This window comes from Equus quagga, chromosome 13, assembly GCF_021613505.1.
Source record: "Equus quagga isolate Etosha38 chromosome 13, UCLA_HA_Equagga_1.0, whole genome shotgun sequence".
NCBI lineage: Eukaryota > Metazoa > Chordata > Mammalia > Perissodactyla > Equidae > Equus > Equus quagga.
Genome location: NC_060279.1, coordinates 103,753,360 through 103,765,929, shown reverse-complemented (window position 1 = coordinate 103,765,929; position 12,570 = coordinate 103,753,360). Strand labels below are relative to the sequence as shown.

Below are 12,570 nucleotides of genomic sequence, written 5' to 3'. Positions count from 1 at the left end.
GGCTACTAAGTGTGGCGTTGCTCCAGCCCTGAGTCAGGCCCTGGCCCACCACTTCCCTGCTACCTCCTCTCCCCACCGACCCCCTGGTTACCCCACAGGTGGCCCTGGGGGTGCTCCAGAGCCTCCGTTCTTAGCCGCAGGGCCAACAGGAAGCGAACCGGCTCCAGCGGTGTTTTGCAAACAGGGATTTAGCTCCCTGACCTGTAACAGGAGACCTCGTGGGGCTCCTGAGCCTAGCCCGGGGGAGGTCAGGACTGCTGGGCAGCACGAGGGGACAATACTGCTGTAAGCTGAAACTGCCCCTGTGCTGGGCGGAACACAACAGGGCCCAGCTGAAAGCAGGCGACACCTAGCTGGCGTGTGGCTTCCCCCAAGACCATGGGGGGAGCTGGACCCAGCTGGAAGGGGACGAGGACCATCCACCCCACCCCTCTGGGCCCAGCGACCTCCTATCCTCCCCCCACACCGGGCAGGGGGCAAGCCCTGCTCTTCCCATGACTGCCCAGGAGCAGCGAGCATCCGGAGTCCCCCTGCCAGGGCACCCCAGCCCCAATTCTGCGCGAACGTAACTTTCTCCGTGACCCCCGGCCTCCCTGTGTTTTCTCGTCTGCACGAGGAGACAGTTTCTTCCCTGCCTTCCTTCCGGAACTGTTTAAAGATCAACTGTGCTAAGAAAGAAACGATCTGCTTTGAAAACAGAAAGAGAGGTGATGCCATGTGAGGTGTCATTATGAACCTGCACAGCTCCCCCGCCTTCCCAGCGGCACGGGGGACGGCCTGGCCACTTCAGAGCCACACCGTGGTCACACAGGGGCCTTGACTGCATGTCTCTGTGGGACGCCCTCCCGATGGACGTGCCTGCACTTCAGGACAGCAAGTGGGACCATGAAACATCCTACGTTTATCACCAAAGTTTGGCCCTGTTTCGCCTCCTCAAGGAACTTTGACCTATTGGGCAAAACATTGGAATTTAAAAGCACAGTGCAGACTGGGAGAAGTCTTCCAGCTGCTGTTCTGACTAGATGTTTGAAACTGCAAGAGGAGCCAGGGGTAAGCCGGCCCGGGCCCATGGATGCCCCAGCGGAGGGGCAGAGGTTTCACGCACTGAGACTTTCCCTCCAGCTCTGAAAAACACCCCAGGTGCTGGGCAGAGGGTTGGGGACAATCAGGAAAAGACATTCCAAAGCTGACTCAAGGCTCCCAAATGTCGTCCTTCTGTTAAACCAGGAAGTGTTTTCTGACTGAGTTTCTCCCTGGCTCCCCAGCCTTTTGAGACGTCTCACTTCCCCGTACAGAATAGCAGGGAAACTGCTCTGCAGAGCTTCTCAAAGCCATTTCTTCTTAAAGACGGACTTTTTTTCAAAGGCAGCTCACCTTGGGGCGGGAGACTTTCTGAGCTGTTCTGGAGGCCACACCTCAATATTTCACCTCCCACCGACACTCCCTAAGGAATGCCTCTGAATCAGCACATTCATCGCTCAGATATTTACCAGGGTACATTTCCAAAGTGTCTCAGTTACACTATCTCCTTGCAGAACTCACAAATGCCTCATAATCTTTGATGTAAAAGGCAGTTTATACGTTTTGGCATTCTATCAACAGAACGACCCAGGGCAGGCCCTGTGCTCGGTGATGAGGCTGGGAGGCAAGAGGGCAGGGCACCGTGGGCCCCACCCGGCAGGTCGGCCCTCACGGCAAACCACAGAAGTGCTTCCAGGGCACCTTTATGGCAGAGCCACCGCCAGGCAACGTGAGAGATGCCATCTCCCCACTGGACCCAGCCAGCAGCTCTCCTGTAAAACCATGTCCCAAGGGGTCCCAGGACAAACAAATGCCTTTTTGGTCAACTCTCCAGGTATTCCCAACAAACTCCACGGGCTCATCCCCTTAACTCTCGCACCTTGGTCAATCCCACACCGATCATTCCCTCACTTTCCAAAGTGGAGTCTATCTGTGCACCATCCCTGAGGTGGGCACATTCCAAGGCCCAGAAAATCTCTGGAAGAAGCACTGTCTCCACTCACTCTGTGCTCTGATAGACGCCCACGGAGATGTTGAGCCCCTCCAGCTCTTCCTTGAGCATCTGCAGGTCTGAGTTCACGAAGCTCAGTTCCAGGCGCACTTGCTCCCGTACCTTGGGGTTTGTGGCTGCCCTGTTAAAAGAGAGGGGGAAGAGAGGCACCCTCAGCCAAGCACCCCAGCTGCCGGGTGAGCAGATGCCCCCATCCCCATAGGGAAGCTCTGAGGGTCCACTTCAGATGTGAGTGCCAGATGTGATCAGATAAGGAGTCTCAGAGATGCCGGGTACCTGCCCCATCTTGAGCCATACCTGCCAGCAAATGGACCTGGGACATAGCCAATGAGACCAAGTTGTCACACACGAACCCTAAAATATGCTTGCAAAGAATTAGCCTTGAGAAGAAAAAAGAGAACTGTTCCCAGCCACCCATAAAAGACCATAAATTATCCCCTTATAAAGAAATGGGTTAGAAAATAGAAGAGGAGGTAACACTTCCCAGCTCATTCTATGAAGATAGTAGCACCCTAATCCAAAACCAAAGAAAGACAGCACAAGAAAACAAACAACAGACCCGCATCCTTCATGAATATATATGCAAAAATCCTCAACAAACTATTAGCAACCCAAACCTAGTAACATATAAAAAGAATTATACATCATGATCAAGTGGGATTTATCCCAGGAATGCAAGGTTGGTTTAACATCTGAAAATCAATTAATGTAACATACTATATTAATACAATTAAGAACAAAAAGTACATGGTCATCTCAATAAATGCAGGAAAAAAGCATGTGATAAAGTCCAACACAGATGCTTGGTAAAAATTCTCAACAAACTAGGAATAAGAGAGAATTTGCAAAACTTCAAAACACCTTTTACAAAACTTGATAAAAGGCATTTATGAAAACCCACAGCTAACATCACACTTAATGGTGAAAGAATGATGCTTTCCCCCTTATGATCAGGAACAAGGCAGACATCCACTTTTGCCACTTCCAATCAACTCTGTGCTGGAGGTTGAAGCCAGTGGCAATATGGTAAACAAAGAAATTAAAGGTCTCCAGATTGGAAAGGAAGAAGTAAAATTATCTTTATTCACAGATGACATTATCTCCTTTGTAGAAAATCCCAAGGCGTCCACAAAACAAATACTAGAACTAATAAATTTAGCAAGGTCACAGGATACAAGTCAATATACAAAAATCAGTTTTATTTCTATAACTAGCAAAAAACGATCTTAAAATGAAGTTAAGAAAACAATTTCATTCACAATAGCACCAAAAAGAATTAAAACTTAGGAATAAATTCAACAAAAGAAGACTTGTACACTGAAAACTACGAAACTGCTGAGATAGTAAATGGGGAGACATTCCATGTCTATGTATCGGAAGACAAGAGGTCATTGTTGAGATGTCAATTCTCCCCAGTTGACCTATCGATTCAATGCAATTCCAATCAAAACTCTAATAAGCTTTTTGGTAGAAATTGACAAGCTGACCCTAAAATTTATATGGAAATGCAAAGGACTTACAATAACCAAGTAATTTTGAAAAAAAAGAACAAAGTTGGAGGATTTATGCTATCCGATTTAAAAACCAAGACAACGTGGTATTGCATAAGGACAGGCAATGGAACAGAACGGAATCCAGAAATAAATCCTTACATTTGTGGTCAACTGATTTTGACAAAGGTGAAAAGATGATTCAAGGGGGAAGAGACAGTCTTTCTGACAAATGGTGCTGAAGCAACTGGACATGCACAGGAGGTCAGTGTTCCCAAGACCACCTCAGGTTCAGGGATCCACTAGGAGGACTCACAGGACTCAGCATATAGTTGTCCTCAGGGCTCTGATTTATTACAGCAAAGGGACACAAAGCAAAATCAGCAGAGGGAAGGTGCACGGGTGAGGTCCAGAGGAAACCAGGTGCAGGCTGCTAAGAGTCCCCTCTCTCAGGGGAGGCACACAGGACAGCTCAATTCCTCCAGGAAAGACTTGTGACAGCATGTGTGAAACGATGTCCACCAGGGATGCTCATGAGGGACATAAGGCCCAGGGTTTTTACTGGGGGCTGGTCAGGTAGGCACCTCTGCCTAACATGCTTCAAGGCTCCAGACTCCCAGAAGGAAGGCAGGGGTGCGGCATAAACCGCACTGTTGCACAAACGATGGTGGGACTCTTCTGAAATTTAAGTTTCCTGACACCAGGCAAGGGCCAGCCTTGTGAGCAGGGCTTTCTAAGGATAGCGGTCTCAGGCCTGCTGTGACGGCTCTTTTCTGCATAATAGGCAAAAAACAACCCTCAATTTAAATCTCATACTGCTCACAAATATTATGTCAAAATGCATCAGAGACCTCAATATAAGAGGTAAAACTCTAAGACATCTAGAAGAAAACATAGAAGAAAGTCTTCATGACCTTGGGTTGGGCATTCTTAGCGATACACCAAAAACACAAACTACAAAAGAAGAAACTGATAAACTGGACTCTATTAAATTTAAATAATTCTGTGCTTCAGAAGACACCATTAAAAAAATGAAGACAAGCCACAGACTGGGAGAAAATATTTGCCAATTATATATCTGATAAAGAATTTGTGGGGCCAGCCCAGTGGCACAGCACTTAAGTGCATACATTCCGCTTTGGTGGCCCGGGGTTCGCCAGTTCGGATCCCGGGTGCAGACATGGCACTACTTGGCAAGCCATGCTGTGGTTGGTGTCCCACATATAAAGTAGAGGAAAATGGGCATGAATGTTAGCTCAGGGCCAGTCTTCCTCAGCAAAAAGAGGAGGATTGACAGCAGATGTTAGCTCAGGGCTAATCTTCCTCAAAAAAAAAAAAAGAATTTGTATCTAGAACATATAAAGAGTTCTATTAATTAAATAATTAAAAGAACACAATTTTTAAAAATGGGCAAAAGATTTGAATAGACATTTTACTTAAGAAGATGTATAAATGGCTAATAAACACATGAAAAGATGCTCAATTTCATTAGTCAACAGGGAAATGCAAATTGAAACCATAATGAGATACCAACACACACCTGCTAGGTTGGCGATAATAAAAAAGACAATAACAAGTGTTAGTGAGGATGTAGAGAAACTGGAACCCTCATCCACTGCTGAATGGAAATGGCACAGCCAGTTTGAAAAACATCTAGTTGCTAAAAATGTTACACATAAACTTACCATACAACTGAGTACACCCATTCCTAGGAATCTATATGAGAGAAATGAAAACATATGTCCAAAGACATGTATGTGAATGTTTATTATAGTAACATTATTCATAATAGCTAACAAGCGGAAACAACCTGATATCCACTAACTGGCAAACGGAGACACAAAATGTGGCCCATCCATAGGACAGAGCATTGGAAAGGAACACGAAGGGACAACCTTGACCGCAGTTCTCCAGCGGAGGTTTTGACATGCACTCGAAGAGCTTACAGGTGCTCCCACATTTTACAGATTAGGAATGACTGCAAAAATCACAGCGGCATTAACAACCAAGTACTGAGCCAGGCCTCACCGAGCACATTTCCAGGAACCAACACCTGACGTTCATTAGCCAAGAGCGCCAGCCAGCCCAAGAGACGGTGCCTGACCACCCCCCTCCTCAGCCGATGAAAATCCAGCCACCTGTCATCGCCCTGCTCTGCTCACCACCTGTTCACCCTTCCTCCAGTGAGCAGAGTGCTAACCTGCTTCCCCCACAGCCTGCCTGCTCCCCGGGGGCTCTCCCGACCTTACCACATCTTTGGGCCCAACAGTTTCTCTCCGTGATGTATTCGTGCTCATTCTCTTCCTTCTCTCTCTCTCCCCCTCCCTTCACTGAACTCCTTCTCCTTGACTGACAAGCTTATGCCCGCCCCTCAGTAAAAGCTGTGCTTGACCCTGGCTGCAGATGGCACTTGTCCTCTCACTGCCCAGTAAGTTTCCACACGTGCACGTTTGGGCTCCCCAGACAGCCAAGGAGACTGGAAGCTCAGCTTGGTGAATATCATCGGTTTGGGGATTTGCTTTTGGGGATCCAGGATCACCAGTAAGAAATACATTTTATATCACAACACAGCACATGCACAGTACTATATACTGGGGTTGGGGGGCTTTGGGGAGAAGAAGAAGAAGAAAAAAAAAAGATTGGCAACAGATGTTAGCTCAGGTGCCAATCTTTAAAAAAAAAGAGTGAGTGAGGCTATGGGGGCAGGAGAAAGGAGAACATAAAAGAGACTTAGCTAGAAATAAGGCTAGTACATATGTACAGTACATGCACACGCACCGCTAAAACAACAATCGCACAAAACCACACTTTGCCATACATGTGATGCACCCCAAAATAATCTTATTCTGCTCTAAAAACTTCTTTTAAAATGAAGATTTTCACTTCTCCAGGGCTGATTCTCTGATACCAGCTGGTGTCCAGCAGTTCAGTTCACTTCTGACTCCAGCTCCTGGTGAAGGCACAGACCCCATGGGTTAAGGCCTCTGTGCCCCAGGACTGGGGCCCCCCACTTCAGGACCAGGGCACCTCTACTTCTGACCAGCCAGCTACAAATCAGGGGTTCCCACAACCCCTCCTCAGGTTTGATAACTCACTACAACTCACCAAACTCAGGAAAACACTTTACTTACATTTATTGCGGGTTATTGTAAAGAATACAGCTCAGAACAGCCAGATGGAACAGATCCAGAGGCCGAGGAGGGGGGTGGAGCTTCTGTGTCCTCTCCAGCATGCCGCCCTCCCAGCACCTCGATGTGTTCACCAACCCAGAAGCTCCATAAACCCCTTCATTCAGGGCTTTATAGACATTTCATTACATGGGCACAACTGGTTAAACATTGGCCACTGGTGACTGAGCTCAACCTCCAGCCCCTCTCCCCTTCCTAGAGGTCTGGGGGTGGGGCAGAAAGTTCCAACCTCCAATCGGGCTGTGTGTTTCTGTCAACCAGTCCTCTACCCCGAAGGTGCCCCGCACCCCTCAGGAGTCATCTCATTGGCATACAGAAGACATTTCAAGAGATTCCAAGGCTTTAAGGAGCTCTGTGCCAGGAGTCAGGCACAAAGACCAAATATTTATCTTTTATTATACCACAGCAACCCACTGAATTGATTTTAATAAACACCGCAGGCACCACTTGCACCTTGCAAAACCAGCACCACAGAGATGTTACTGAGAACGTGACTGATACACTAGCTGGTAATGTCCACGAGGATGCAAGGGAGAAAATTCTCCCAGCCCTCAGGACTGGGAATGGCCGCTTCTCAGCAACAGGTGTGCTTTTAGCTAACAGGTATGAAATGTGTTCCAGATCACATTCCCCTCTTCTTATTCCCTGCCAGGAAGCTCAGAGACACTGTGGCCCGTATCTAACAAAGGATATAGGACGTTGTAGCATGTACTAGCCTTATTTCCAGCTAAATCTCTTCTATGTTCTTCTTTCTCCTGCCCCCATAAGCCTCACTCACTCTTTTTTTGTTTTTTAAAGATTGGCACCTGAGCTAACATCTGTTGCCAATTTTTTTCTTCTTCTTCTTCTCCCCAAAGCTCCCTGCCCACCCCAGCACACAATTGCATATTCCAGTTGGAGGTCCTACTGGCTGTGCTCTGTGGGACGCCGCCTCAGTAAGGCCTGATGAGTGGTGCCATGTCCACACCCAGGATCTGACCCAGCGAAACCCCGGCCTGCCAGAGCGGAGCACACAAACTTAACCACTTGGCCACAGGGCCGGCCCTCACTCACTGTTGTTTTAATCTCACATGATGTACGAGCTTGTTAAGGTGTCTCAAACCCACTCTGGAATGAGGCAAGATAAACAACGGTAACTCCTGCAGGACAAGACCTTTGCCTTCTCTTTCTTTCTATTTCTCCTGAACCTGGCATAGTCCTTTCCACATAGTGAGGGCTCAACAAATTTCAGGTGATGAAAGAACAAATGGCAGGGTAAAGACCACTCTTTAGAGTCAGTGGCGGGGGCTGCTGTCTGGTTCTCAGCAACAAAAGGGGTCCAACTTAAATATAACAATTTAGACCCTAAGACCCCCGCCCAAATGCCTGGAGAGCCCCCAGTTACGCCAGCTCTTGATTTTTCCACCTCTATATATCGATTTGCCACTTGTCCTCCCTCTCGACTTGGCAACAATTTGAGATCCAGGATTCGCAACCAATTGATGAGCCGTTCTCTGGAAGTGGACCTCTTTGCATGGGTCCCTCTGGACAAGGTCGGTGGCCAGGCGAGGCCTCAGGGTCAGTTTCCACAATGCAGACCTCCACGTACAGGGATGATTCAGAAATACACCCTGGAGTGGGGGCTGTTTCTCGTATGGTAGTGATTTTTCACTGCTCGCCGGTAGGGGGAGTTTCTCAAATATGGGGTATCAATTCAGTATGGGGCGTGTGCCCTGCTCCTCTGTGCCCAGGCTGGGGAAATAACCTGGGCAACCAACATTAACAGAATCAGCCGGCCTAGATTAGGAGTTAAGACCAGAGCCTTGGGGCCAGCCCGGTGGCGCAGTGGTTAAGTTTGCACATTCCGCTTCAATGGCCCAGGGTTCTCCAGTTCAGATCCGCGGTGCGGACATGGCACCACTTGGCAAGCCACACTGTGGTAGGTGTCCCACATATAAAGTCGAGGCAGATGGGCACGGATGTTAGCTCAGGGCCAGTCTTCCTCAGCAAAAAAGAGGAGGATTGGCGGCAGATGTTAGCTCAGGGCTAATCTTCCTCCAAATAAAAAAATTAAAAAAACAAAAGACCATAAGACCATAGCCTTGGTCTCAGTACCGGCGCCCTGCTCCTGGGCTGCCTTTCCGGAGGGAAAGGGGCCTTCCTGGAAGCACACGGCTTTTCTCAGCTCTCCCTTGGGTGTGCGCCCCCTCTGAGACCCCTGTGGCCTGGTCACTGATGCTACAGCCAAAGGAGGGCTTTGAGGCTGAGCGGGACGAGGCACAAGAAGTGTTTCAGCCTTTCCTGCCAGCGTCTCCCAGCCCAGGTTCTCCACGGCTCCCTCTGGCCTGGGCCACCAGGGAAAGCCCTACTCCCCTGGGTTTTTCCATGAAGAACATGCACATACTGCAAAAAGTCAAGCATGAGAGGGTGTCGCACTTTCTCTCTCTGAGTGATCCACCCACCAGCTGTGAACAGGGGAAGGAAGGCCACGTTCATTTATTTCCTGAGGCCACTGAGCACATCCACATGCTCTCCCTCCATCTGGAGCTTCAGGGACCTTTTCTACCAGGAGAATCCCCTCTGTGATGATGGTCTCCACTCCAAGTCCAAAATTTCCTTGACGTCTCCTGTTTTTGTCTTAAAGGTGCATGTGAATTTTGCATTCTGACCCATATATATATATATCTCCATTTGTTTTCGTGTAACTTTTTTCTCCCAAGTCTTTTAGTAAAATTGTCCCTTTAGGAACAGACACATTGACAGGCACCATGGGCTGCATCAGCTTCAGAGAAACCTCACTGGAGCCGCTTGGCCTTAATCCATCTGACCCCAAATCCTGCTATGCCAGGCATTCAGGGAGGCTGGGGCAAGCACTGCCCGGTGCCCTCATGTGGCCACCGGCTAAGGCTGCAGATCAGCCGGTCCGACAAGACATCTGCTCCCAGCCCATCTTGCAGGGTAGGAAGGCCCCAAAGGCCATGGAGGGCTCGCATACCTCACTGCACACATGCACCAGCTCCCTCAGAACCAACAGTGAGCGGTCACTAACCTCAAGTCACTCCCATTACAGCCCAAGCCACGCCAGGTCACCCCTGGCCCAGGACTTCAGAAATTCATGGGCCTCTGGTCCAGAGGTCACAAACTAGAGGTCCATAGGACCATTCACTTGGCTCCTAGGGTGTCATTTTTTCCCCCTTGAACTAGTTACCAATATTTAAAAATTCAACTATCAGAAGATTTTTTAAAAAAGTCAGATCTCTACCTTCTCCTAATGAAAAAAAAAATCTGAAGATCTGGCAACTCTGGCCCTGCCCTCCACATGGGGCAAACTGCAGTTGCCCCCTCCAGAGAGAGTGTACACTCTGCACTTCACCACAGTCCCCACCACTCCCTATTGTATCACAGCACCAGTCCCAGCCTCTTTCACTCTTTTCCATGACCACCTGGCTCCCAAAAAGCCCAGAGTGGGCCACCCCTACTCTGGTCCAGTAGCTACCAGTACGAGAGGGGAACATGAAGCCCAGAGATGTTTAGTGAGCTGCTCTTGTTCAAAGAAGCAGCTAGTTAAAACTGAACCAAGGTGGGCCGGCCCCATGGCCGAGTGGTTAAGTTCGCATGCTCCGCTTCAGCGGCCCAGGGTTTCGCCAGTTCGGATCCTGGGCGTGAACATGGCACCGCTCATCAAGCCACGCTGAGGCAGCATCCCACATGCCACAGCTAGAAGGACCCACAACTAAAAATACACTACTATGTACCGGGGGGCTTTGGGAGAAAAAGAAAAAATAAAATCTTGAAAAAAAAAAAGAAAACCGAATCAAGTGGCAACTTGCTTTAAACTTCACAAAGACCATCTGTTTCAGAGAAACATCATCACATTTCTCCCCCAGCTTTTCTCAAGGGAGGGGAGGGAGCTAAGAAAAGAGAGAGAATATTGTCCTTGCTTAGCCTGAAGAAATACATTTAAAATATCTCATATCCTCCTAGTCAAACTCCAGGAAGGTCATGGCTGATACGGATCAGAGAAGGAGAAGACGTTGAAGGGGTACAAACCCCAGCTCCTCACAGTGCCTGCCCGGCCTCGAGCCCCCTGACCGAGGCAGGTGAGGACTGGGACCCTCACATTCCAGCATTTTAAGGGACATTTTCCCAAATGCACCCCCCGCACACATTCCAGCTGCTCTGCCTTCATCTGGGGGCTGCAGTGGGACATCTGGGAACCTGAAAACAGGCAGGCAGACAGGACGGCAGGGCCCAGTTCAGGACTGAAACTGCCCCTAGCCCACAGGGACAGCCACCCAATCAGCCTCCCAGGGACACCCGTGCCGCCAGAAAATGGCTTGGCCAAATGCCCCGTTTGTTTTCGGGAAACCGTTGGTAACGGTTGAGTCTGATTAATAAATACCTAGAGGGTTTCCTCTGACAACATTCTGCAGAGGGGGCACTTTGAGCTTTGAGATCACTGAGGGAATCATTAACATCCCCACCCCACCCCCACCCTTGCCCCCACCAGCTCAACCACTGCCCACTTGACAATGAGCCTGAGCCAGCCTTGGGCCTCCGAGAGGCTGTTTGCTGGTGTCATTAACAGCAAGACAGACAAAACCGCCCTGCTTCCCACCTAGACACGTCACGTCCCCTGGTCGGCGGGGCCTGCCTGACCTCTCCGTCTCACCCTGCGTCAACCTCTGTCCCACTTCCCTCTCATTGACGCCCTAGAAACATCACCTCCTGAAGTGACAGGACTGGCTTGCTCATGGATGAAGGTCCCCACAAGAGATCAGACAGCAGGAGAGCAGGGCCTCCTCTGAACAGCCTGCAGCCATATCCCCGCGCGCCTCCAACACGGCCTGCCACTTAGTCAGTGCTCCACGAATCCATCTGTTGGGTGCCTGAGCAGGCAGATACACCCCCGCTCCTGGGGAGGCCACAGTCAGGGTTGCCCACCTGCCCCCCTCGGGTGCACAGCTGGCTTGTCAAACCGTCAACCAAACCCACAGCCCCAAAACACTGGCAAGCCCAGCACACGGCAGGCACTCCCGAAATCGGGGGCCTCTCTCTCCCCAGTCACACTGGCCATATGAGGTCCACCAGGCTGTGGACCTGACAAATCCCAGGTCCAGACTTCCCTGGGGACAGGGACACTGTCAGACATTTTAAAAGGTGAAATGTTACAATATTTTCCCAGGCTCCTCCAGCGACAACCTCCCTTGTTCCAGAAGCAGCTGGAGCAGAGGTTCCCAGACACATGGCCACCCCAGGACTTGTGTCCTCTGCTAGTTCACGAATAACAAAACGAGCGCAGACATCACTGTTGCTCCAGACCCTGTGGCTGGTTCGGGGGTTGGTATATTCTTCTTTTGGGCCTTTGCAGCATTTCACAGTAAAAAGGAATAAAAGTGATGCACGCCCTCTGTAAAATGACATCCACACACTGAAGGGAGTGAAATGAAAAGGAGAGGCACCTCCACCCCCAGCCCTGGTCTTGCTCCCAAGAGCGTCCTCTGCTAACAGCTTCTTTCTTCATCCCTTCTGGAAAAAGTCTGTGCATACACAAAAGCATAGGTACAAATCCTTTAGACACACACCCAGGGCATGCTGCCCCGCACCGATCTTTCCCCCCGTTTAGTATCTCAGAGATCCTTCCTGAGGAGCCAATACAGACTGATTCAGAAATGAATTTACTCCAAGTTCATGGCCAGAAAGCTTCCTCTCGTCTTTACTGAGCGCCCAGGTGAGCGGCCACATGGAAGAGCTGATCACGCCATTCATACATGTCTGTGATGATCAAGCCTTGTGGCTCCTCTATAAACACCCAGTTTGGCATATTTGTTTTTCCCAACAACTTTTCGAGCAGCCTCTGGTTCCCTCAGGCCTCTAACAG

General features: G+C 49.5%; 1 protein-coding gene across 3 annotated transcripts in view; it reads right to left on the bottom strand.

Annotated features, from left to right (window-relative positions):
* Positions 1-12,570, bottom strand: part of RHPN2 (rhophilin Rho GTPase binding protein 2) — a 50,027-nt gene that overhangs the window by 25,067 nt on the left and 12,390 nt on the right. For all 3 annotated transcript variants that reach the window (XM_046682244.1, XM_046682247.1, XM_046682245.1), the window contains one exon: positions 2,025-2,153. In XM_046682244.1, the coding sequence (XP_046538200.1) occupies positions 2,025-2,153 (129 nt within the window). The remainder of the gene's footprint in view (positions 1-2,024; positions 2,154-12,570) is intronic.